This window comes from Oncorhynchus masou, chromosome 23, assembly GCF_036934945.1.
Source record: "Oncorhynchus masou masou isolate Uvic2021 chromosome 23, UVic_Omas_1.1, whole genome shotgun sequence".
NCBI classification, from domain to species: Eukaryota; Metazoa; Chordata; class Actinopteri; order Salmoniformes; family Salmonidae; genus Oncorhynchus; species Oncorhynchus masou.
The window spans coordinates 21,821,697-21,848,367 of NC_088234.1; the positions used below are offsets into that span (position 1 = coordinate 21,821,697).

The following is a 26,671-nucleotide window of genomic DNA, read 5'->3' on the forward strand; positions in this document are numbered from 1 at the left end:
CACCTTGTAGAGTCCATGCCCCGATCAATTAAGGGTGTTCTGGAGGCAAAAGGGGTGCAACTCAATATTAGGAAGGTGTTCCTCATGATTTGTAAACTCAGTGTACATGCATACGGTATATTCAGAAATATTTGGACAAACACGCACGCACGTGAGAACACACACACACACACACAGACACATCAAACCCTGCACTTTGTTTGATGTCCGACTTAAAATGTTTCTCCATTCCATGATGAACAGAGGTCAAGGCATGTTGTGCTGAATCAAAGCCCCGTCCTCCACAAGAATCATCACAATGTCACACGCTATCACTCTCTTAATCCTTACCCTGAACTGTCAGCATCAAGAACGTGGGAAAGAGAAAAAAAATCAAGATAGAGGGAGTGAGTGAGAGAGAGGGAGAGAGAGGGGGGGATAGAGGGAGAGAGTGGGGGAGAAAAAGAGAGGGAGAGAGGGGGTGAAAAAGAGAGGGAGAGAGAGAGGGGGTGAAAAAGAGAGGGAGAGAGAGAGGGGGTGAAAAGAGGGAGAGAGAGGGGGTGAAAAAGAGAGGGAGAGAGGGGGTGAAAAGAGAGGGAGAGAGAGAGGGGGTGAAAAGAGAGAGAGAGGGGGTGAAAAGAGAGGGAGAGAGAGGGGGTGAAAAGAGAGGGAGAGAGAGGGGGTGAAAAAGAGAGGGAGAGAGAGGGGGTGAAAACAGAAGGAGAGAGAGGGGGTGAAAAGAGAGGGAGAGAGAGAGGGGGTGAAAAGAGAGGGAGAGAGGGGGGGGTGAAAAGAGAGGGAGAGAGAGAGGGGGTGAAAAGAGAGGTAGAGAGAGAGGGGATAAAAAGAGAGGTAGGGGGAGAGAGGGGGTGAAAAGAGAGAGGGAGAGAGAGAGGGGATAAAAAGAGAGGTAGAGAGAGAGGGGGTGAAAAAGAGAGGGAGAGAGAGAGGGGGTGAAAAGAGAGGGAGAGAGAGAGGGGGTGAAAAGAGAGGTAGAGAGAGAGGGGGTGAAAAGAGAGGTAGAGAGAGAAAACAGCACATACTACACTGATGAACAGAATGATTACACACCATTTGCTTCCGAGCACGTATGACAACCTTTTTAATGAGCGAGCTGGCATATACATTCAGAATATCAAACTACAGCTGAAGTCGGAAGTTTACATACACCTCAGCCAAATACATTTCAACTCCGTTTTGCACAATTCCTGACATTTAATCCTAGTAAAATTTCCCTGTTTTAGGTCAGATAGGATCACCACTTATTTTAAGAACGTGAAATGTCAGAATAATAGTGGAGAGAATGATTTATTTCAGCTTTTATTTCTTTCATCACATTCCCAGTGTGTCTGAAGTTTACATACACTCAATTAGTATTTGGTAGCATTGTCTTTAAATTGTTTAACTTGGGTCAAACATTTCAGGTAGCCTTCCACCAGCTTCTCACAATAAGTTGGGTGAATTTTGGCCCATTCCTCCTGACAGAGCTGAGCAACTGAGTCAGGTTTGTAGGCCTCCTTGCTCACACACGCTTTTTCAGTTCTGCCCACAAATGTTCTATAGGATTGAGGTCAGGGCTTTATGATGGCCACTCCAATACCTTGACTTTGTTGTCCTTAAGCCATTTTGCCACAACTTTGGACGTATGCTTGCGGTCATTGTCCATTTGGAAGACCCATTTGCGACCAAGCTTTAACTTCCTGACTGATGTCTTGAGATGTTGCTTCAATATATCCACATAATTTCCAGTCCTCATGATGCCATCTATTTTGTGAAGTGCACCAGTTCCTCCTGCAGCAAAGCACCCCCACAACATGATGCTGCCACCCCCGTGCATCACAGTTGGGATGGTGTTCTTTGGCATGCAAGCCTCCCCTTTTTCCTCCAAACATAACAATGATCATTATGGCATAAACAATTATATTTTTGTTTCATCAGACCAGAGGACATTTCTCCTAAAAGTACGATCTTTATCCCCATGTGCAGTTGTAAACCGTAATCTGGGTTTTTTATGGCGGTTTTGGAGCAGTGGCTTCCTCCTTGCTGAGCGGCCTTTCAGGTTATGTCGATATAGGATTCGTTTTACTGTGGATATAGATACTTTTGTACCTGTTTCCTCCAGCATCTTCACAAGGTCCTTTGCTGTTGTTCTGGGATTGATTTACACTTTTGGCACCAAAGTACGTTCATCTCTAGGAGACAGAACGCGTCTCCTTCTTGAGCGGTATGACGGCTGCGTGGTCCCATGGTGTTTATACTTGCGTACTATTGCTTGTACAGATGAACATGGTACCTTCAGGCATTTGGAAATTGCTTCCAAGGATGAACCAGACTTGTGGAGGATTCCAATATTTTTCTGAGGTCTTGGCTGATTTCTTTTGATTTTCCCATGATGTCAAGCAAAGACGCACTGAGTTTGAAGGTAGGCCTTGAAATACATCCACAGGTACACCTCCAATTGACTCAAACGATATCAATTAGCCTAACAGAACCTTCTAAAGCCATGACGTCATTTTCTGTAATTTTCCAAGCTGTTTAAAGGCACAGTCAACTTAGTGTATGCAAACTTCTGACCCACTGGAACTGCGATACAGTGAATTATAAGTGAAATAATCTGTCTGTAAACAATTGTTGGAAAAATGACTTGTGTCATGCACAAAGTAGATGTCCTAACCGACTTGCCAAAACTATAGTTTGTTGACAAGAAATTTGCGGAGTGGTTGAAAAATGAGTTTTAATGACTCCAACCTAAGTGTATGTAAACTTACGACTTCAACTGTATATGTAATGTTAAGAATAATAAAACAAAACCAAACATAAAAACAGCTTATATCGTCAATATTGAATGGGGGTCTGCTTGAGGAATATGGGGCTGGCATACACTTACAAATACAGTTGCTAAACACATGCATACACACACACTACACTACACCAATAGGTAGTGGAACACCACAAATCCAGAGGAAGACCCACGTTTAAGCTTCCACCTTGCCAAGTAGATCCGTAGCCTCAAGCCAACACGTGTGTCTCGGAGCAGACTAGCATCTGTTACACTGAGGTAGATAAAGTCTGCTGCTACTGTCCCTTCACCTCCATCCAACATGCTAACTGCGGGGACACCACAACAAACACGCACGCACACACACACGCACGCACGCACGCACGCACATGCACACACACACACACGCACACGCACACGCACACACACACGCACACACACACACACACACACACAAACACACACAAGATATACATCCATTTCCCTTTAGATTCACTGTCACAGCTGTAAACGGATGGTAGTGATGACCTCAAACTCACTCCTGGAGGCTAAACTCTCCTGGAGGTGGTGGTCCATCACAAACAGACCCAGGCCTGTCCGCTTTGGCTGGAATGGTCTCTGGCCCCGGAGAGGCATACATTGTCATAACACGCGCTGTCTAGATCAAAGCACTGATAGTGTACTGTAGGAGAGCAATGGGTGTGATGATAATGATAACTACCGCTGCTGTGGCTGTAGCTGCTGTACGTCCAGCCGGAGAGAGACTGAGGGGGGGATACAGGGACACCGTATGGCATGTGGCCCAGTGGAGGCCAATGCAAGGGGAGGAAGGCAGACGGACTACTTAACTTAGAGCTGTGTGACTGTGTGTGTGAGTTCAAATCTGATAACGAGCAATACAAATAAAGCTGGAAAGTTGGAGAAAGAGGGGGGAGGGAGTCGAAGAGAGAAGGAAACAGAGGGAGAGGAAGAAGTAACGATTTACAGAATAAAAAAGAAAAAGAGATGAAGAAAGAGAGGGAGGGAGGTAGAGAAGGAGAGAGAGAGAATGAGTATGTGAGTGAGGGGAATGTAATGGATCACTTGTGGTGTACAAGATAAAGGCTTTCATATCATGTAGTTCCCTCGAAACCCATATCTCTCCCTCTCTCCTCCCCCTTTCTCTTGTTCTCTCTCTCCTCCTTCTGTCTCTGTCTCTGACTCCAAAGTCAGCCTTTTCACTAATCCAGCACTTTCACAACTTCCCTCCCCTATTGCTCCCCCTCCTTCTCCCTCGTCTTCCTCTCTCTCCCTCCTCAGGAGTGGAGTGTCTAATCCCTTGTTCATTCTGTTCTACCTGTGTTTCCTTTGTTCAAGCGGCTGTTTCTGGCCTATCAGAGAAAATGAGAGAGAGCGGTGGGGGGGGGAAAAGGAGAGAAGGCGAGAGAGTGTTCTGTCCTGCTTGTCTAAACAGACACTGCGCTGGTGCATCTATCATTCACCTCAGAGAGAAATGAAAACCATGAACAGAGGAGGGGGAGAAGACCTGGCAACACAAACGAGCGCAGGCAGCAGAGGTTTTGGAGTTCACAGGGATTTATAGTTGTCCATTTAGGACGAGAGCAGTCTAGGAGAGAGAATTGCAGCTCCACTTGGGATAACATACAAGAAGATCCACAATTACACTGTCAGAAATATGTGATGTATGGATTTGTGTGTGTGTGTGTGTATACCCATGCATTTTCATGTGTGTGTGTGTGTGTGTGTGTGTGTGTGCCCATGCATTTTCATGTGTATGTGTATGTGTGTGTGTGTGTGTGTGTGTATTCACATATACAGTGCATTCTCAAACTATTCAGACCCCTTCACTTTTTCCACATTTTGTTACGTTACAGCCTTATTCTAAAATGTATTAAATATGTTTGTTTTTTCAGCAATCTACACACAATACCAAATAATGACAAGGCATGTAAGTATTCAGACCCTTTGCTATGAGACTTGAAATTGAGATCAGGTGCATCCTGTTTCCATTGATCATCCTTGAGAATTTTATACAACTTGATTGGAGTCCAGCTGTGGTAAATTTAATTGATTGGACATGATTTGGGAAGGCACACACCTGTCTATATAAGGTCCCACAGTTGACAGTGCATATCAGAGCAAAAACCAAGCCACGAGGTCGAAGGAATTGTCCGTAGAGCTCCGAGACAGGATTGTGTCGATGCACAGATCTGGGGAAGGGTACCAAAACAATTATGCAGCATTGAAGGTCCCCAAGAACACAGGGGCCTCCATTATTCTTAAATGGAAGAAGTTTGGAACCGCCAAGACTCTTCCTAGAGCTGACCGCCCAGTCAAACTGAGCAATTGGGGGAGAAGGGCCTTGGTCAGGGAGGTGACCAAGAATCTGATGGTCACTGACAGAGCTCTAGAGTTCCTCTGTGGAGATGGGAGAACCTTCCCGGAAGGACAGCCATCTCTGGACCACTCCACCAATCAGGCCTTTATGGTAGAGTGGCCAGACGGAAGCCACTCCTCAGTAAAAGACACATTACAGCATGCTTTTAGTTTGCCAAAAGGCACCTAAAGGACTCTCAGACCATGAGAAACAAGATTCTCTGGTCTGATGTAACCAAGATTGAACTCTTTGGCCTGAATGCCAAGCGTCACGTCTCCCCATCCAAACTCTCCCCATCCAACCTGACAGAGCTGGAGAGGATCTGCAGAGAAGAATTGGAGAAACTCCCCAAATACAGGTGTGCGAAGCTTGTAACGTCATACCCAAGAAGACTCGATGCTGTAATCGCTGACAAAGGGGCTTCATCAAAGTACTGAGTAAAGGGATTGAATACTTATGTAAACATGATATTTCCGTTTTTTTTTTTTTAAATAAATTTTCAAAATATTCAAATAACCTGTTTTTGCTTTGTCATTAAGGGTTATTGTGTGTAGATAGATGCCTGTGACATAACAAAATGTAGAAAAAGTCAAGGGGTCTGGATCCTTTCAGAAGGCCCTGTATGTGTATTTGTGTTTGTGCACAGGCATGTCCTTTACAATATCACTTTCCCTTCTTCAGATCCAACCTAATCTCTTTGTAATGTCGCTCCATGAAGGAATTTGGGTGGACAAGTCGAGCCACGCTTTGTGCTTTGAGGTACAGGAAACGCCAGATGAGAACTTTTTCACACAGACACACTTCATGACACGACACTGTTTGAACAAAAGAACCTAAAAGGGTTCTTCGGCTGTCCCCATAGGAGAACCCTTTGAAGAACCCTTGTTGGTTCCAGGTAAAATATATTTTGGGTTCCATGTAGAACCCAATAGCCTGTTATTTTACTGCTGCTCTATAATTATAATTATTTTTATTTATTTTTATTTATCTATTTTTTACTTAACACTTGTTTTTCTTAAAATTGCATTGTTGGTTAAGGGCTTGTAAGTAAGCATGTCCCTGTAAGGTCTACACCTGTTGAATTGGGCGCATGTGACAAATACAATTTGATTTGGTTTGATTTGATTCACGCGGAGGGTTCTACATGGAACCCAAAAGGGTTCTACCTGAAACCAAAAAGGGGTTCTGTTTTGGGGACAGCCAAAGAACCCTTGTGGATCCCTTTTTTCTAAGAGTGTACACTACATCCTCATCCCAATACCAGATCCCCTATTGCCCCTGTTTCCTTCTTACATCCATCATGATAAAGTGACCTCATATAATGGTGCTACAGTAAGTATGATTGGTCAATACAGTACAAAGATTACATGTCTCTACACCAAGCTCTCTTCCCATTGGGCACTGTCCTGTCAACATCGCATGTTGATTGGTTCATTACAACGACAACAATATAAAAACAGGAAGTTGTTTTTGTCTCTACATCTATGCTCCTTTATGGTTGGTCGGGGGTGGAATGCCGAGGGGTGACAGAGTTCAAGAAGAAGTGTGTTATACTTAGAAGTCATTCATTTCTCCTGCTCTGTTGGTTGAAATGAGAAACTCCAGGATGGTCCTCTTTGGCTTGCGTTTGCATCCCAGTGTCTTGTATTGAACAGAGGAGGGTGGCTACGGAAAGAGAAAGACGACTTAATAGGTTTAGGTCATGTTGTGTGTGAGGTCTGCAGTGTTTGGGAGTGTGAGTGTGTGTGAGAGAGAAAGAGAGAGGGAGTGGGGGATGAGGAGGTGTGCAGGACTGAGAGAGGGATTGAGGAAGAATAAAGGAGGGCGGGGTCAGACTTGTTCACTCTGCCATTGGATAAAGAAGGATTCCCGGAAGGGAAACGTTGCGGCCGGGGTCAGGAGCAGAACGGGACAGTAGATCTGTCTGACACAGGGAAGGAGGGATGAAAAAGGGCAAATCTCCCCTTTCTTTGTATTTTTTGTTCTTTCAGCTGCTCAGACCTACATTCTCTCTTGAATACATTAACATACTCTCGTTATTTTCACTCTCTGCCGACATTTCAACTCCAGGTTCAGCTTTCAGGCCTCTTTCCTCCCCTTTTTCTCCCTCTAATTTTGGGCCAGATGATTCACCTCTACCTCTCTCTATCTCTCTCTCTCTCTCTCTCTCTCTCTCACACACACCCTCAGAGTTTCTCTGTACTTCTCCATCCCTCCATCCTCAGGGTTTCTTGGGCCTCTCCATCCTCAGTTTCTCTGTCCTTCTCCATCCCTCCATCCTCAGGGTTTCTTGGGCCTCTCCATCCCTCCATCCTCAGAGATTCTCTGTCCTTCTCCATCCCTCCATCCTCAGAGTTTCTCTGTCCTTCTCCATCCCTCCATCCTCAGATTTTCTCTGTAATTCTCCATCCTCAGGGTTTCTCTGTACTTCTCCATCCCTCCATCCTCAAGGTTTATCTGTACTTCTCCATCCCTCCATCCTAAGGGTTTCTCTGTACTTCTCCATCCCTCCACCCTCAGAGTTTCTCTGTACTTCTCCATCCTCAGGGTTTATCTGTACTTCTCCATCCCTCCATCCTAAGGGTTTCTCTGTACTTCTCCATCCCTCCATCCTCAGAGTTTCTCTGTACTTCTCCATCCTCAATGTTTCTCTGTACTTCTCCATCCTCAGGGATTCTATGTACTTCTCCATCCCTCCATCCTCAAGGTTTATCTGTACTTCTCCATCCCTCCATCCTCAGGGTTTCTCTGTACTTCTCCATCCCTCCATCCTCAAGGTTTCTCTGTACTTCTCCATCCCTCCATCCTCAAGGTTTATCTGTACTTCTCCATCCTTCCATCCTCAGAGTTTCTCTGTACTTCTCCATCCTTCCATCCTCAGAGTTTCTCTGTACTTCTCCATCCTCAGGGTTTCTCTGTACTTCTCCATCCCTCCATCCTCAGGGTTTCTTGGGCCGTCCATTGCGGGGCAGGTTCTCCACAGTGTTACTGAAACGATACTTGACGATGATGCTGTGCACTGTGGACTTAGGCATCCTCAGCTCCTGCCCTATGGACCCCTCCGACTTGCCGTCCTTCCACAGGTCGACCACGCGCTGCCGCTGAATGATGTTGTGCTCCTTGGTCTTCAGGAAGCCGGCGCCGCCGCCACCCGGGGCTTCTGGGGCTTCTGTGGGGGCAGACAAGCGGCAGAGCTGTAGAGACTGGGTGGGACTGGGAGGGAGAGGTAGGGGTGGCCACGGCAACGGCACAGCAACAGGAGTGACAGTCAGGCAGTTCAGGCAGTACCGTAGCAGAGACACTCTGTCTGGCCCTCAACACTCCAGTACTGAGAGGGTCAGTTTCCTCAAGGTGTCATGGAAACAACGACAACCACCGTTATACTTCCCAGAGGGCAATGCATTTTGGGGGACTTTCAATGTTGTTGAAAGTTTGTGTTCCCACAATTCAGGATTGTTGAAAAGCACAGAGAGTGACTGGTATGAGAGTCCAATATGTCATGCGTAATTGCTTGGAGTTCACCAAATGTAGCTTAAAGTTACGTGATGAGAAAAGAAGCAGGGCAGACAGACATTGTTTACTTTGAGACAGCAGCAGCTTTGCGTACTCAGGACTAGGATGAGGTTAACAGACTGTTGAGGTTACTAGGAGGTTATTATGAGGTCACAGTTGTCCTCCCTCGCCCTCTCATATCTCTCCTCTCCTCATCTGCCTCTACCTTTTTTCCTTCTCTCTAAAAAGGGGTCAGTAACAACAACCAAGACAGCAACCCCAAGGCGACCCCATGTACCAAATATGTCTAGCTCTCTCCAGAGAGAGAGAGAGAGAGAGAGAGAGAGAGAGAGAGAGAGAGGGGAGCGAGAGAGAGAGAGAGAGGAGCGAGAGAGAGAGAGAAGGGAGCGAGAGAGAGAGAGAAGGGAGCGAGAGAGAGAAAGAGAAGGGAGCGAGAGAGAGAGAGATAGAGAGGAGCGAGAGAGAGAGAGAAGGGAGCGAGAGAGAGAAAGAGAAGGGAGCGAGAGAGAGAGAGAGAAAGGAGCGAGAGAGAGAGAGGGTTCAGCGGGTTTGCCTGTGCATTCAGGCAACATTCAGCTCAGCACGGTCCACTCAGACTCAACACCCACGGAGAACAGACGGCGCGCGATCTGGCGACTATTTCTGAACACCAGCGTTCAGCCCAACATTCAGTTCGGTCTCAGAGGGATCTAGTTTACAAGTCCCAACAAGGAGTTTACATAAGTAAGTTGTGTGTGGTTTGGTGTCCTCTTAAAATACCTTTGTACAAAAGTCCCTGGAGACTGAATTGTATCTTGGCACCACAACTCGGTACGAAACTGCACTGCAATGAGATTTTCAGAAAAATCTCCCAAAAATACTATGTCTCTGACAGACGGGCCCCTCTGCAAAGACATAAATCAAGACGTTGGAATACAGACAGTGCCCACGCTACAGGCGGACTGGACTGGACAGCACACGGGGTCAGGCCAATTACAAGGTAATACCAGTCGAGAGTATCAGGTTTCACCACATATCTCTATTACATTACAAAACGTCTTGGAACACAAACCCACCCCAGTGCAGACGTATCTGGTCAACATCTGCTGTAGCCAAACTAAAGGAGGGAAAAAACATTCCATCATTGGCAGTTGAAGAGGACTAAGAAAGAGTGAAGGAGCTGGATAATAAGCCAACAAACCTTTGAGGTGGAGAGTTTAGGAGATTTGAATGAAAAAAGCACTGTAATGAGTACAATAAACCTTTAGGAGGAAAAAAGAAACATCTGCAAATATTCTTCCAAAATTGTCGGTGGGTTCCAATGTACTAGAACCCTTCATATTTTTACAAGCTTTGTTCGTAACATCTGATAGAAAAACATTTGTAGGGTTTTTTAACGATCGTGTTGAAAAGATCAAGGAGAGAATCCTAACTTGCACCTACATTGAAATCTTAAATCTCCCATTGCCATCAACGCATGACAAAGTGAAAGTTCAATTTAGGCGGAAGTTAGGATTCACCATAGAAATAGGATGATATCATACCAGTTCTGGGGGGGGGGGGTCTGCCCCAAAGTGACATCAGAGATTCTGATTGGCTGTTAACCTGACTACTTCAGGTGGCAACAATCTGTCAACAACAACGACGACAGAGAGGAAGGCGAAGTGGATCTCGTGGATCTCACTGATGTAAAGTGTCTCCCGCATTGGTAGGTTATATCATGACAGACGAGGGTAAGACGTACTCAACTCTGTTTTCTTCAAAAAACAGTGCTTAGGAGGGTGATATAAAACATGGAGTAATCTCACAGTGCCATTTGAGAGAAAAAAATTATGATTACTACACAGAAGCACTAGCCTCACCATAATGATTTATATATAGCAGCAGCTGCAAATATTTCACTACATTATGTCTCACTACAAAATGTATGACCATATAAAGATGCTACATTCCCCATGCATATCTGGAACAGATTTGACCCATCTGTCCAAGTTGCCAAAGCCAGAAGCCAATGCATTCTGAACTGTACCTTATTAGGTCTACATCAACACAAATATCGTGACATACTTCTCCATCCCTCCATCCTCAGGGCTTCTTGGGCCGTCCATTGCGGGGCAGGTTTATATCGATTACGATTGACTTTAAGGGTGGCTACTCGGTAGCAGCTGCAATGTCCTCTGAAATTGTTCATGGACTGTCTGATATAGTCATCAATTGACTAGAAAACCTTCATCAGTGGTGCTTTGGAAGAAGAAGAAATGTGTGTGTGTGTGTGTGTGTGTGTGTGTGTGTATGTAAGTGTACTGAGCTAAATTGATCTGTTTACTCCGTATGGACTGTACAGACCACCTACTTGGATCGAGTACACACACACACACACACACACACACACACACACACACACACACACACACACACACACACACACACACACACACACACACACACACACACACACACACACACACACACACACACACACACACACACACACACACACACACACACACACACACATTTCTTCTTCTTCCAAAGTACCACTGATGAAGGTTTTCTAGTGAATTGTTGACTATATCAGACAGTCCATGATCGATTTCAGAGTACATTGCAGCTGCTGCAGAGTAGACACCCTTAAAGTCAATCGTAACCGATATAAACAGTGAATCCTTCATCAGTAGTTTTGGAAAGCCCTTCTCAGTGAATGGGTATATGTACAGTATGGGCCACTGACCTGATACGAAGGATCCAGGAGGCATCTGGCTGTAGTTGGCTCCTCCCATGGGTAAGACTCCCAGGGGGGTGGGGGTGAAGGGGGGCCCAAAGTTCTGAGGAGTGGCGTAGGGTCCTGGAGGGATGGTCTGGAGGGAGAGGGGACAGATGGTTCATCTGATGATCAATCTTAAATCAAGTCATCAGAACCCAGAATATCTTAAACCAGTGTGGGATTGTGTGTGTGTGTGTGTGTGTGTGTGTATGTGTGTGTGTGTGTGTGTGTGTGTGTGTGTGTGTGTGTGTGTGTGTGTGTGTGTGTGTGTGTGTGTGTGTGTGTGTGTGTACGCTTGCATGCGTGTGTGCTCACCGGGGGCGGGTGTGTGTCAGTGCCCTTGCTGGCCAGCCTGCTGAGGATGCTCCTCTCTGACATCTGCAGACGTGCGGCGATGGGCGGGACCCGGGACAGCGTGGCGGGGAGCCGTGTCACGTCAGCCTTCATGTCGCTCAGCAGCTCCTCCAACTGGTTCAGCACTGACATTACACCAACACAACGGTCAGTTTCCAGTTAACAGGCACCTCTTCATTTACTATTATTAAGTCAACCATCAACCATCTACTATTCAGTTCCACTGGAACTGGGTTTGAGGGACATTATCCACTAGAAGTGGGACACATAGCGAACGTGAGTCACGGTGCACAGAGAATCCGGTGGGTTGGTGCTGGACTACAACCAAAGACTTCAAACTCTGCAGTCCGCCAGTATTGAACATTCCTTTTCAACATCATTTAACAGTTGAAAATGTACCAAGTATGTTGTCCTTTCAAATTAACAGTACAAACATACCAACTCTTCTGAGATCGTAACTCTATCCTGATGATGACATTGTGAAATGTTTGCCTCTGGCAGCAACAGCTCTGTGAGGCTTACTGGACAGATTTAGGTCAAAGAACCTTGAAAAAATATAGCCCGGGGGGGGGGGGCTGTGTTTCTTTATCACTGATATAAATGCGTACAGACACACACACACACTCCTCCCTCCACCCCCTTCCACACTCCCCCTCACCTTTATGCAGCACGGCATTGGCCGGTTTGTTCCCGGCCAGGGACTCCTTGCTGAGGTGTTGGTGGGACTCGGCCAGACACTCCACCTCGGCATAACGGGCGTTCAACGCCATGGCGGGGTGGACCGGGTCCTGGGTCATATTCAGGTAGGCTGCCCGTCTCAGTTGTTCCTCTATCACCAGGGCCTGCTCTAATAACTGGGGGGAGAGTGGGAGGGGAGAAGGGAGAGAGAGGGAAGGGGGAGACAAGGAGAGTCAGTGTCACGTCTGCTCCCTCTCCGGCTCCAGGTCACCAGGCTGCTCGATATGGCGCACACTTGTCACCATCGTTATGCACAACTGCGCGTCGTCAGACTCACCTGGACTCCATCGCTTCTCTGGTTACCTGACATATATATATATATATATATATATATATATATATATATATATATATGTCACTCCCTTTGGTTCCTTCCCTATATATGTCACTCCCTTTGGTTCCTTCCCTTTATATGTCACTCCCTTTGGTTCCTTCCCTTTATATGTCACTCCCTTTGGTTCCTTCCCTTTACATGTCACTCCCTTTGGTTCCTTCCCTATATATATATCCCTATATATATGTCACTCCCTTTGGTTCCTTCCCTTTATATGTCACCTCCTTTGGTTCCTTCCCTATATATGTCACTCCCTTTGGTTCCTTCCCTTTATACAGTGCCTTGCAAAAGTATTCGGCCCCCTTGAACTTTGCGGCCCCCTCCACATTTCAGGCTTCAAACATAAAAATATAAAACTGTATTTTTTTTGTGAAGAATCAACAACAAGTGGGACACAATCATGAAGTGGAATGACATTTATTGGATATTTCAAACTTTTTAACAAATCCAAAACTGAAAAATTGGACGTGCAAAATGATTCAGCCCCCTTAAGTTAATACTTTGTAGCGCCACCTTTTGCTGCGATTACAGCTGTAAGTCGCTTGGGGTATGTCTATCAGTTTTGCAGATCGAGAGACTGAAATTTTTTCCCATTCCTCCTTGCAAAACAGCTTGAGCTCAGTGAGGTTGGATGGAGAGCATTTGTGAACAGCAGTTTTCAGTTCTTTCCACAGATTCTCGATTGGATTCAGGTCTGGACTTTGACTTGGCCATTCTAACACCTGGATATGTTTATTTTTGAACCATTCCATTGTAGATTTTGCTTTATGTTTTGGATCATTGTCTTGTTGGAAGACAAATCTCCGTCCCAGTCTCAGGTCTTTTGCAGACTCCATCATGTTTTCTTCCAGAATGGTCCTGTATTTGGCTCCATCCATCTTCCCATCAATTTTAACCATCTTCCCTGTCCCTGCTGAAGAAAAGCAGGCCCAAACCATGATGCTGCCACCACCATGTTTGACAGTGGGTATGGTGTGTTCAGGGTGATGAGCTGTGTTGCTTTTACGCCAAACATAACGTTTTGCATTGTTGCCAAAAAGTTAAATTTTGGTTTCATCTGACCAGAGCACCTTCTTCCACATGTTTGGTGTGTCTCCCAGGTGGCTTGTGGCAAACTTTAAACTACACTTTTTATGGATATCTTTAAGAAATGGCTTTCTTCTTGCCACTCTTCCATAAATGTCAGATTTGTGCAATATACGACTGATTGTTGTCCTATGGACAGAGTCTCCCACCTCAGCTGTAGATCTCTGCAGTTCATCCAGAGTGATCATGGGCCTCTTGGCTGCATCTCTGATCAGTCTTCTCCTTGTATGAGCTGAAAGTTTAGAGGGACGGCAGGTCTTGGTAGATTTGCAGTGGTCTGATACTCCTTCCATTTCAATATTATCGCTTGCACAGTGCTCCTTGGGATGTTTAAAGCTTGGGAAATCTTTTTGTATCCAAATCCGGCTTTAAACTTCTTCACAACAGTATCTCGGACCTGCCTGGTGTGTTCCTTGTTCTTCATGATGCTCTCTGCAATTTTAACAGACCTCTGAGACTATCACAGTGCAGGTGCATTTATACGGAGACTTGATTATACACAGGTGGATTGTATTTATCATCATTAGTCATTTAGGTCAACATTGGATCATTCAGAGATCCTCACTGAACTTCTGGAGAGAGTTTGCTGCACTGAAAGTAAAGGGGCTGAATAATTTTGCACGCCCAATTTTTCAGTTTTTGATTTGTTAAAAAAGTTTGAAATATCCAATAAATGTCATTCCACTTCATGATTGTGTCCCACTTGTTGTTGATTCTTCACAAAAAAATACAGTTTTATATCTTTATGTTTGAAGCCTGAAATGTGGCAAAAGGTCGCAAAGTTCAAGGGGGCCGAATACTTTCGCAAGGCACTGTATGTCACTCCCTTTGGTTCCTTCCCTATATATGTCACTCCCTTTGGTTCCTTCCCTATATATGTCACTCCCTTTTGTTCCTTCCCTATATATGTCACTCCCTTTGGTTCCTTCCCTCTTCCCTATATATGTCACTCCCTTTGGTTCCTTCCCTATATATGTCACTCCCTTTGGTTCCTTCCCTTTATATGTCACTCCCTTTAGTTCCTTCCCTATATATGTCACTCTCTTTGGTTCCTTCCCTTTATACAGTGCCTTGCGAAAGTATTCGGCCCCCTTGAACTTTGCGACCTTTTGCCACATTTCAGGCTTCAAACATAAAGATATAAAACTGTATTTTTTTGTGAAGAATCAACAATAAGTGGGACAAAATCATGAAGTGGAACGACATTTATTGGATATTTCAAACTTTTTTAACAAATCAAAAACTGAAAAATTGGGCGTGCAAAATGATTCAGCCCCCTTAAGTTAATACTTTGTAGCGCCACCTTTTGCTGCGATTACAGCTGTAAGTCGCTTGGGGTATGTCTATCAGTTTTGCAGATCGAGAGACTGAAATTTTTTCCCATTCCTCCTTGCAAAACAGCTTGAGCTCAGTGAGGTTGGATGGAGAGCATTTGTGAACAGCAGTTTTCAGTTCTTTCCACAGATTCTCGATTGGATTCAGGTCTGGACTTTGACTTGGCCATTCTAACACCTGGATATGTTTATTTTTGAACCATTCCATTGTAGATTTTGCTTTATGTTTTGGATCATTGTCTTGTTGGAAGACAAATCTCCGTCCCAGTCTCAGGTCTTTTGCAGACTCCATCAGGTTTTCTTCCAGAATGTTCCTGTATTTGGCTCCATCCATCTTCCCATCAATTTTAACCATCTTCCCTGTCCCTGCTGAAGAAAAGCAGGCCCAAACCATGATGCTGCCACCACCATGTTTGACAGTGGTGATGGTGTGTTCAATGTGATGAGCTGTGTTGCTTTTACGCCAAACATAATGTTTTGCATTGAACTTTTTGGCAACAATTTTGGTTTCATCTGACCAGAGCACCTTCTTCCACATGTTTGGTGTGTCTCCCAGGTGGCTTGTGGCAAACTTTAAACGACACTTTTTATGGATATCTTTAAGAAATGGCTTTCTTCTTGCCACTCTTCCATAAAGGCCAGATTTGTGCAATATACGACTGATTGTTGTCCTATGGACAGAGTCTCCCACCTCAGCTGTAGATCTCTGCAGTTCATCCAGAGTGATCATGGGCCTCTTGGCTGCATCTCTGATCAGTCTTCTCCTTGTATGAGCTGAAAGTTTAGAGGGACGGCCAGGCCTTGGTAGATTTGCAGTGGTCTGATACTCCTTCTATTTCAATATTATCGCTTGCACAGTGCTCCTTGGGATGTTTAAAGCTTGGGAAATCTTTTTATATCCAAATCCGGCTTTAAACTTCTTCACAACAGTATCTCGGACCTGCCTGGTGTGTTCCTTGTTCTTCATGATGCTCTCTGCGCTTTTAACGGACCTCTGAGACTATCACAGTGCAGGTGCATTTATACGGAGACTTGATTATACACAGGTGGATTGTATTTATCATCATTAGTCATTTAGGTCAACATTGGATCATTCAGAGATCCTCACTGAACTTCTGGAGAGAGTTTGCTGCACTGAAATTAAAGGGGCTGAATAATTTTGCACGCCCAATTTTTCAGTTTTTGATTTGTTAAAAAAGTTTGAAATATCCAATAAATGTCGTTCCACTTCATGATTGTGTCCCACTTGTTGTTGATTCTTCACAAAAAAATATAGTTTTATATCTTTATGTTTGAAGCCTGAAATGTGGCAAAAGGTCGCAAAGTTCAAGGGGGCCGAATACTTTCACAAGGCACTGTATGTCACTCCCTTTGGTTCCTTCCCTTTATAGGTCAATCCCTTTGGTTCCTTCCCTTTATATGTCACTCCCTTTGGTTCCTTCCCTATATATGTCACTCCCTTTGGTTCCTTCCCTATATATGTCACTCTCTTTGGTTCCTTCCCTATATATATGTCACTCCCTTTGTTTCCTTCCCTTTATATGTCACTCCCTTTGGTTCCTTCCCTTTATATGTCACTCTCTTTGGTTCCTTCCCTATATATATGTCACTCCCTTTGTTTCCTTCCCTTTATATGTCACTCCCTTTGGTTCCTTCCCTTTATATGTCACTCTCTTTGGTTCCTTCACTTTATATGTCACTCCCTTTGGTTCCTTCCCTTTATATGTCACTCCCTTTGGTTCCTTCCCTATATATGTCACTCCCTTTGGTTCCTTCCCTATATATGTCACTCCCTTTGGTTCCTTCCCTTTGGTTCCTTCCCTATATATATGTCACTCCCTTTGGTTCCTTCCCCAGGCATCATTGTTTCTGTTTCATGTCTGTCCGTTTTTCAAGGTTCTTGTTTTGTATTATGTTACGTTTACACTAACTCCCTGAACTTGCTTCCCGACTCTCAGCGCATATCCTTACAGTCAGTTCTTTCATTAAAAAAAAATGTAACTAGGCAAGTCAGTTAAGAACAAATTCTTATTTATAACGACGGCCTAGGAACAGTAGGTTAACTGCCTTGTTCAGGGGCAGAAGGACACATTTTTTTCCTTGTCAGCTCTGGGATTCGATCTAGCAACCAAGCGGTTACTGGTCCAACGCTCTAACCACTAGGCTACCCTGCCGTGCCATCATAAAACTCTTCTGCTTTCTGACATACAGTATATCTACAGTATCTACTGCACTTCATGGCAATACAGTTCTATTGAATTTCATTGATCTGAACTGTAATGAGGAAGATGTTAGAGATAGAAAGGAAGAGAGAGGAGAGAGATACCGTATAGGTGGGTGTGGGGTGAAGAGAAGGAAAACGATAGATGACATGTTTGGAGACATTCTAGTGATTATATTCATATTTACAGTTTTATTTTAGCCAGCTGTGATTTAGTCAACACCATGATTTGTGATTTTACTCAATTCGGGGGCAGAGAGAAAGAGAGAAAGAGAGAGCATGCGAGAGAGAGAAAGAATGCGGATGTTGAGGTCAGGGTATGAAACATGTGAGGCCGTCAAAAACAGGATGAGTGTCATTTCACAAATGCACCAGTCAGCAATACCAACCCGGTCTGTCAACCCAATATCTGTCTCTCATAGGGTCTGTCTTGTTCTTACATCCTTCAAACAGATGTTTTCTATTAGATATTATAAACTGGGTGGTTCAAGCCCAGAATGCTGATTGGCTGACAGCCATGGTATATCAGACCGCATACCACGGGTATGACAAAACATGTATTTTTACTGCTCTAATTAAGTTGGTAAATAGTTTAATAGCAATAAGGCACCTCGGGGGGTTGTGATATACGGCCAATATCGCAAGGCTACGGGATGTATCCAGGAACTCTGCGTTTTGTCGGGTATACGAACAGTCCTTAGCCGTGGTATATTGGCCATATACCACACCTCCTTATTGCTTAATTGAATAGTACAAAAGCATGTCCTGAATCCTGACAGTCTTGTCTGTGTCACGGTTGGATTTTGTTGTGTCATAGTTATGTTATGGTAATGTTATAGTATGTCATGTGATGTGTCGGGTCCAGAGTGTTTCCAGGCCTTCGAGTTATGCTATGAAGGTTATACCATGCTACACTGTTATGCCATGTCACGTTTTTTTCACCCTATGTCATGTCATGTTATGTCATACTATGTCATGCTGTGGTGTCGCACCTTGAAGCGGCGGGCCAGGAACTTGTTCTTCATCTCCAGGAAGTTGCCCTTGTTGGCCTGCGACTTGAAGGGCTCGTTGACGATAGCAAACTGGGGATCGTTCTGGATGTCCTGCCACCTCGCGTACCCATGACTGATGCGCAGGGGTCAAGGGTCATACAGCTCAATACACCAGTAGCCAAAGCAATACCTAGTCTGTCAGTAGTAATAAGTGTTTTAGCACAACTTCTATGAATAGGGCTATTCTCATCAAGTGTATTCCTACTGAATCCTTTCAGATCTTTATTGTTTCTTGTGGTAGTCAGGGCTAGGGTTGGATTCGATATTTGGCATTCTAGTCAAAGTCATACAAATAGAACAGAATGGACTGTTCCAATCCCTATTTCATGTGTAGATTTCTGCAGATACAATCTAATACCTCTCTGCTACACAAATGCACCGGCGGGTGGACTTCACACGAAGCCACTGCCGCAGCATGACAGATAAATAAACACGACAAGAAGGTCTCCGCGGCAACCACCGTCAAGGATACAGTACAATTCCCGCCAGCAGCCAGAAGTCGTGTCGCCGGTGCCAGATCTCATTCATCTTCCCGGAGGAGATGGCGGCCCGCTCCTCGTTCTGCCACAGCGTATGCAGCTCTGCAGGGTGAAACGTCAGCATAATGTTGGGTCAGTGTTATAGCATCCACGTAACGTTGTGTCAATGTCATAACAAACAGTGATACGGACTCAGTGTATTATGCCACTGTGTATGCTTCTAAGCACAGGGACAGCAGCATAACGCTGTGTCAATGTTAAAACAACATCTGATGCTGAGTTTGATCCACCACTGTGTGTGGAGCTCTTTGTGGTGGATCGTCAACATAACTTTGTGTGTCAATGTGATAAGAGCAACCTGTGATACTGAAAATATTGACGTCAAAACAACCCATGATACAAGCATTTCACTACACCCGCAATAACATCTGCTAAATACGTGTCTGTGACCAACACAATTTGATTTGATTTGATACTAAGTCACTGTGTGTGGAGCTCTTTGTGGGAGATCATCAGCATTACGTTGAATTCATGTTGAAACAACCCATGACACAGTGAGTTCTGCCTCTAAACTGGGTGGTTCGAGCCCTGAATGCTGATTGGCTGACAGCCATGGTATATCAGACCGCATACCACAGGTATGACAAAACATGTATTTTTACTGCTCTAATTACGTTGGTAACCAGTTTAATAGCAGTAAGGCACCTCGGGGGGTTGTGATATACGGCCAATATCGCAAGGCTGCGGGATGTATCCAGGAACTCTGCGTTTCGTCGGGTATAAGAACAGTCCTTAGCCGTGGTATATTGGTCATATACCACACCTCCTCGGGCCTTATTGCTTAACTGAATAGTACAAAATCATGTCCTGAATCCTGACAGTCTTGTCTGTGTCATGGTTGTATTTTGTTGTGGTAATGTTGTGCTCTAATTACGTTGGTAACCAGTTTATAATAACAACAAGGCACCTCGGGGGTTTGTGAAATATGGCCAATATATCACGGCTTAGGGCTGTGTCCGCTCTAATACACAGTACCAGACATGACATATGATAGGGCTCATTTACCCGTGAAGCCCCCATCAGCGATGTTGAACATGAAGCGCCGTCGCTCGGGGGGGGTGATGGGGGGTTTTGTCAAGGCATCTTTGGCAACCTCCTCCTTCGCCACTTCTTTCCCAGCATCCTTTTCACCTTTTACTTCCTCTGTGAGCAGTAAAAACACAAGCCAGTTCATTCAGATAAGTGGATGCCATTGAACTATACCTAATAGTCTATACCTATCTACCAGTGACTAGTCAGTGAGTCACTAACTAACTAACTGACTGACTAACTAACAAGACATGTACAGACGGACAGGTGAGGTCACTCACCTTTCATCACGTCAGAGGGTTGCTGTCGCTCCATCCTTTCCATGTTGTCTGGCCCTTCTGTGAGGACAGGGGCCTCCTCACTCTTCTCTGTGTCCTTTTCCTTGTTGTTGTCCTTCTCTTTCTCCTCCTCCACCTTCTCTCTAGGTGAGAGTGTTACACTACCTGGTTTCTCATGTTTGACCTCCGACCCTTGCTTAGTTGTTTCTCTGAAGGACCCCTCCTCCTTACTCTCCTCCTCAACTTTCTTCTCCTCCACTAGGGCCGGAAGGGTGTCAGTCGTTTTGGTTTCTTTCCCCTCCTTCTCCTCTTTTGTACCCTTCTCCTCCTTGTCTGTTGTTGTGCAAGGGGATAATTCTTGTAGTGCTTCTTTGGTAGAGATTGGAGTCTGGGTACATGACAAAATATTCAGTGACAGTTATTGGTAGAAAGATTTATTAAGACCGTGTAATTAATAACGTTCAATCTCTCACCTCTTCAGGGTCTGCACTCTTGTTGCTCTCTTCCTCCTTCCCCTTGTTCTTCTCCTTCTCGCCATCTTGCTCTGGCTCTGGCTTACCCTCCTCATCTTCCTCCTCTCCATCTTTCCCGTTCTTCTCTAGTTTGTCCGACGGAGCAGGGGTAGCTGAACACAACACACATGCAAGTGGGTCATTTCTTACTCACTCGCACACACACACACACACACACACACACACACACACACACACACACACACACACACACACACACACACACACACACACACACACACACACACACACACACACACACACACACACACACACACACACACAGTGGGAGAGATGATGACCTTCTTGGACTGTGATTCAGACGCGTTGGTGGCTGGCTGGCACAGGAGCACAGCGTGATGATTCAATCACATTTTATGATATTTATGATATTGTGGATAGATGGCCACATCTTTGAACTTCAAAGAGCATCCTGAACTCGTACCTCCAGCCCTCGACAGGACAGCGGCCTACAGGAGATTCCACTTGTCTCCTGGAAAGTGATTAAAACTGGACCTTATGTTGTGAGTGTTTGTGCGACTTCAATTGTCGTGTTCGGGTTTGTTTCAAAGATTAGAAATGCATTATATCCATTAATTCCGATATGACTTATTGCAATGTACAGTTGAAGTCGGAAGTTTAGATACACATTTAAACTCAGTTTTTCACAATCCCTGATATTTAGTCCAAGTAAAAATTCCCTGTCTTAGGTCAGTTAGGGTCACCACTTTATTTTAAGAATGTGTAATGTCAGAATAATAGTAGAGTGAATGATTTATTTCAGCTTTTATTTCTTTCATCATTCCCAGTGGGTCAGAAGTTTACATACACTCAATTAGTATTTGGTAGCATTGCCTTTAAATTGTTTAACTTGGGTCAAGTATTTCGGGTAGCCTTCCACAAGCTTCTCACAATAAGTTGGGGGAATTTTGGCCCATTCCTCCTGACAGAGCTGGTGTAACTGAGTCAGGTTTGTAGGCCTCCTTGCTCGCACATGCTTTTTCATGTCTGCCCACAAATGTTCTATAGGATTGAGGCCAGGGCTTTGCAATGGCCACTCCAATACCTTGACTTTGTTGTCCTTAAGCCATTTTGCCACAACTTTGGAAATATGCTTGGGGTCATTGTCCATTTGGAAGACACATTTGCAACCAAGCTTTAACTTCCTGACTGATGTCTTCAGATGATTTTCCTTCATCATGATGCCATATATTTTGTGAAGTGCACCAGTCCCTCCTGCAGCAAAGCAACCACACAATATGATGATTCCACCCCCGTACTTCACAGTTGGGATGGTGTTCTTTGGCTTGCAAGCCTCCCCCTTTTTCCTCCAAACATAACAATGGTCATTATGGCCAAACAATTCTATTTTTGTTTCATCAGACCAGAGGACATTTCTCCAAAAAGTACAATCTTTATCCCCATGTGCAGTTGCAAACCGTAGTCTGGCTTTTTTATGGCGGTTTTGGAGCAGTGGCTTCCTCCTTGCTGAGCGGCCTTTCAGTTTATGTCGATATAGGACTCGTTTTACTGTGGATATAGATACTTTGTACCTGTTTCCTCCAGCATCTTCACAGGGCCCTTTGCTGTTGTTCTGGGATTGATTTGCACTTTTCGCACCAAAGTACGTTCATCTCTAGGAGACGGAACGCGTCTCCTTCCTGAGCGGTATGACGGCTGCGTGGACCCATGGTGTTTACACTTGCGTACTATTGTTTGTACAGATGAACGTGGTACCTTCAGGCGTTTGGAAATTGCTTCCAAGGATGAACCAGACTTGTGGAGGTCTACAATTTTTTTCTGAGGTCTTGACTGATTTCTTTTGATTTTCCCATGATGTCAAGCCAAGAGGCACTGAGTTTGAAGGTAGGCCTTGAAATACATCCACAGGTACACCTCCAATTGACTCAAATTATGTCAATTAGCAGAAGCTTCTAAAGCCATGACATAATTTTCTGGAATTTTCCAAGCTGTTTAAAGGCACAGTCAACTTAGTGTATGTAAACTTCTGACCCGCTGGAATTGTGATACAGTGAATTATAAGTGAAATAATCTGTCTGTTAACAATTGTTGGAAAAATGACTTGTGTCATGCGCAAAGTAGATGTCCCAAACAACTTGCCAAAACTATATTTTTTTAAGAAGAAATTTGTGGAGTGGTTGAAAAAACGAGTTTTAATGACTCCAACCTAAGTGTATGTAAACTTCAGACTTCAACTGTATGTATTCTGAATTGATGGGTTTTCAGAGCGACCTGTTTGACTGGTTTCAGGCATATTCCTGTTCTCCGGTCATGACATTCAAATTTAATTGAGTTGATTTGACTCATATCTGGGTGTGATGTCCTGCCTTATGTTTTTCAACAGCAGAATGCTGAGTCATGTTTATTTAGGGTGGGGGTGACTTAAGTTTTTTCCCTGGATACAATGTCAGAGTTTTCTCTGGTAAAATGTGCCAGTATTACAATCTCCTGGTATACGCAGTATGATATATATTTAGACTTGGTTTATTTCATCGATATTTCATCGAGCCCCATGTGTGTACAGGCGCATTCACTCAGAGATTATTCTAAACTGAAGACACATGTAACCACGTTAAGTCTTAGCCTATTGGTGATAGTCATTTACTCTGTCTTATTCTGTAACGTATCATGCATTTCATGTAGCATTTATCCGCATATTAATGGAGTCAGATTGATGAATGTAGCCTACTGTAGTTTCCACACAGTTATCACAGTCAGACTTGAGTGCCCTCTGCTGGGCATCCTGTGAGCTGCGTGCCTGCGTCTGCGCGAGTGTCTTTGTTCACCCACCTGGTTTTGAGGTGCAGGGGGTGTTGTCTGAGGTACAGCTGGGGTCAGGGGTGGGCGTAGCGGTCTTCATGGTCCCTCCAGGGGAGGAGGCTCTGGAGGAAGAAGACACACTGACCTCTGGTCTCAGGGCCTCTGGCTTCATCTCTGGCTTCAGTTCTGGAAGACTCCACCGCCCATTGATGTGCTCAAACTCCTGGATCTGAGGAAGGGGATTGTGACAAAATCAAGCAATAAAGTATTTTTATTCTGTTCTGTTCTAATTCTATTCTAGCCAACAGTCCCTTTCCCTTGGAAAGAAATTGACCCTAATTTTCTGTCTATTATCGTTATGTTACAAGGAAGTCACAGCCTGGGAAAATGTCTTAGTGGAAACGAAATAAGTTGAAAAAACGTGAATTATCTGTATTTCCTCACACGATTCTGGTCTGATTCTGGACTGATTCTGGTCTGACAGGTCTGAATCAATTAAAGCTTCGTCCAAAAAACAGACAATTGCCATTGGTTGAAATGTAGCTAGCCTGTTAGCTTAGCATTGTGGTTTCCAAGATACACTTTGACCCCTGACCTTCTTCTTGACCAGGGACATGACCCCGATGCGGGTGAGCACAGGCTGCCGACACAGGCCCTCCCTCGGCACGCCGTCGGCAAACGTCTCGGCACCGTCGGCCACGGGCTCACACAGGTGACGCATGAACAGGGAGACATACGCCCTGGAAAAGAGAAGGGGAGGAGAAGGGGAAGAGTGATACATAAGATGAGAGAAGTGAGGGTGAGAGAACAGATGACAGAGAGGGAACAGACCAGCAGCAACATTGTAGCATGAAGAGCTCAGTGTAAGCTCATACTTTAGCCTGCCTATGACTCAAACAATAAGGACGCCATGCCATATCAGTCCCACTTCACTCACTTAAACTCCTTCTCACTCTTGCCCCTCAGGTCTCTGACCAGCCACTGGCAGGAGAAGGCATCCTGTGCGGGCATGCCCCAACGCATCACCGCGTTTAGGAAGGCTTTCCTCTGGCGCGTGTTGAAGCCCAATACCTAGAGGGGAGAGAGGGCATAAGGACTTCATAACACATTCAGAACCATACACTACCGTTCAGAAGTTTGGGGTCACTTAGAAATGTTCTTGTTTTTGAAAGAAAAGCACATTTCTTGTCCATTAAAACAACATTGAATTGATCAGAAATACAGTGTAGACATGGTTAATGTTGTAAATGACTATTGTAGCTGGAAACGACCGATTTTTTAAAATGAGTTTATCTACATAGGCGTACATAGGCCCATTATCAGAAACCATCACTCCTGTGTTCCAATGGCACTTTGTGTTAGCTAATCCAAGTTGATCATTTTAAAAGGCTAATTGATCAATAGAAAACCCTTTTGCAATTATGTTAGCACAGCTGAAAACTCTTGTTCTGATTAAAGAAGCAATAAAACTGGCCTTCTTTAGACTAGTTTGAGTATCTGGAGCATCAGCATTTGTGGGTTTGATTACAGGATCCTGAAACAAACAACTTTCTTCTGAAACTCGTCAGTCTATCCTTGTTCTGAGAAATGAAGGCTATTCCATGCGAGAAATTGCCAAGAAACTGAAGATCTCGTACATAGCTGTGTACTACTCCCTTCACAGAATAGCGCAAACTGACTCTAACCAAAATAGAAAGAGGAGTGGGAGGCCCCGGTGCACAACAGAGCAAGAGGACAAGTACATTAGGGTGTCTAGTTTGAGAAACAGGCGCCTCACAAGTCCTCAACTGGCAGCTTCATTAAATAGAACCCGCAAAACACCAAACTCAACGTCAACAGTGAAGAGGCGACTCCAGGATGCTGGCCTTCTAGGCAGAGTTGCAAAGAAAAAGCCATATCTCAGACAGGCCAATAAAAATAAAATATCAAGATGTGCAAAATAACACAGACACTGGACATGAACTCTGACTAGAAGGCCAGCATCCCGGAGTCGCCTCTTCACCGTTGATGTTGAGATGAAGATGAAGGGAACCTACATAAGAAGATGAGGGGAACTTACTTAAGGAGATGAAGTGAACCTACATAATAAGGAGATGAAGGGAACATACATAAGGAGATGAAGGGAACCTACATAAGGAGATGAAGGGAACATACATAAGGAGATGAAGGGAACCTACATAAGGAGATGAAGGGAACATACATAAGGAGCTGAAGGGAACCTACATAAGGAGATGAAGGGAACCTACATAAGGAGATGAAGGGAACATACATAAGGAGATGAAGGGAACCTACATAAGGAGATGAAGGGAACATACTTAAGGAGATGAAGCGAACCTACATGATTATGGCTGCAGCGAATTTTCGAAACTTTTTGTTAAAAATCGCGCAACATTTCAACATCCTGCTACTCATGCCAGGAATATAGTATATGCATATGATTAGTATGTGTGCATAGAAAACACTCTGAAGTTTCTAGAACTGGTTCAATAGTGTCTGAGACTATAACTGAACGAGTTCCGTGGTCAAAATCGCAAGAAAACCTGATCACAAAATCGACAAAGAAAAAATCCATCCGCCAGTCTCGGTATTGTCTATGGCTCGTCATAATTGATGGGACTGGGCTTGCAATTCCTACAGCTTCCACACGATGCCGCCAGTGTTGTGATTTCCAGGGGTCAGATTAGTGAATGGCACATCCTGTCTTCGGGTCTGCAGCTGGAAACAATGGAGGTGACAAAATGGACTTTGTTTTCCTAACTTGTAGCTATTGAATACAGATCGCTCCGTGATCAATTTGATTGTTTATTAACGTTTACTAATACCTAAAGTTGGATTACAGAAGTAGGTTGAAGTGTTTTGTCAAAGTTTATAGGCAACTTTATGAATTTAAAAAAATGACGTCGCGTTGGGAAACGTGACTTTTTCCCTGGATTTCACGTTGTTCATAAATGGACATTTTGGGTATATATGGACCGATTTAATCGAAAAAAAAGACCCAATTGTGATGTTTATGGGACATATA

General features: G+C 44.4%; 1 protein-coding gene across 7 annotated transcripts in view; it reads right to left on the bottom strand.

The window, feature by feature from the left end:
• The window catches only part of LOC135510585 (chromodomain-helicase-DNA-binding protein 3-like), a 67,581-nt gene that overhangs the window by 3,702 nt on the left and 37,208 nt on the right, over positions 1-26,671 (bottom strand). For 4 of the 7 annotated variants that reach the window (XM_064931613.1, XM_064931612.1, XM_064931611.1 and 1 more), the window contains exons 28-39: positions 24,587-24,720; positions 24,245-24,389; positions 23,680-23,878; positions 20,830-20,981; positions 20,360-20,744; positions 20,055-20,192; positions 18,983-19,091; positions 18,451-18,583; positions 12,404-12,599; positions 11,707-11,870; positions 11,359-11,485; positions 6,245-8,304 (exon numbers count right to left, since the gene is read on the bottom strand). In XM_064931613.1, coding sequence (XP_064787685.1) covers positions 8,075-8,304; positions 11,359-11,485; positions 11,707-11,870; positions 12,404-12,599; positions 18,451-18,583; positions 18,983-19,091; positions 20,055-20,192; positions 20,360-20,744; positions 20,830-20,981; positions 23,680-23,878; positions 24,245-24,389; positions 24,587-24,720 — 2,112 coding nt within the window. In that variant the 3' untranslated portion in view covers positions 6,245-8,074. Of the gene's footprint in view, positions 1-6,243; positions 8,305-11,358; positions 11,486-11,706; positions 11,871-12,403; positions 12,600-18,450; positions 18,584-18,982; positions 19,092-20,054; positions 20,193-20,359; positions 20,745-20,829; positions 20,982-23,679; positions 23,879-24,244; positions 24,390-24,586; positions 24,721-26,671 lie in introns of those variants that run through there. The other 3 variants (XM_064931615.1, XM_064931610.1, XM_064931614.1) reach the window with 2 other exon arrangements.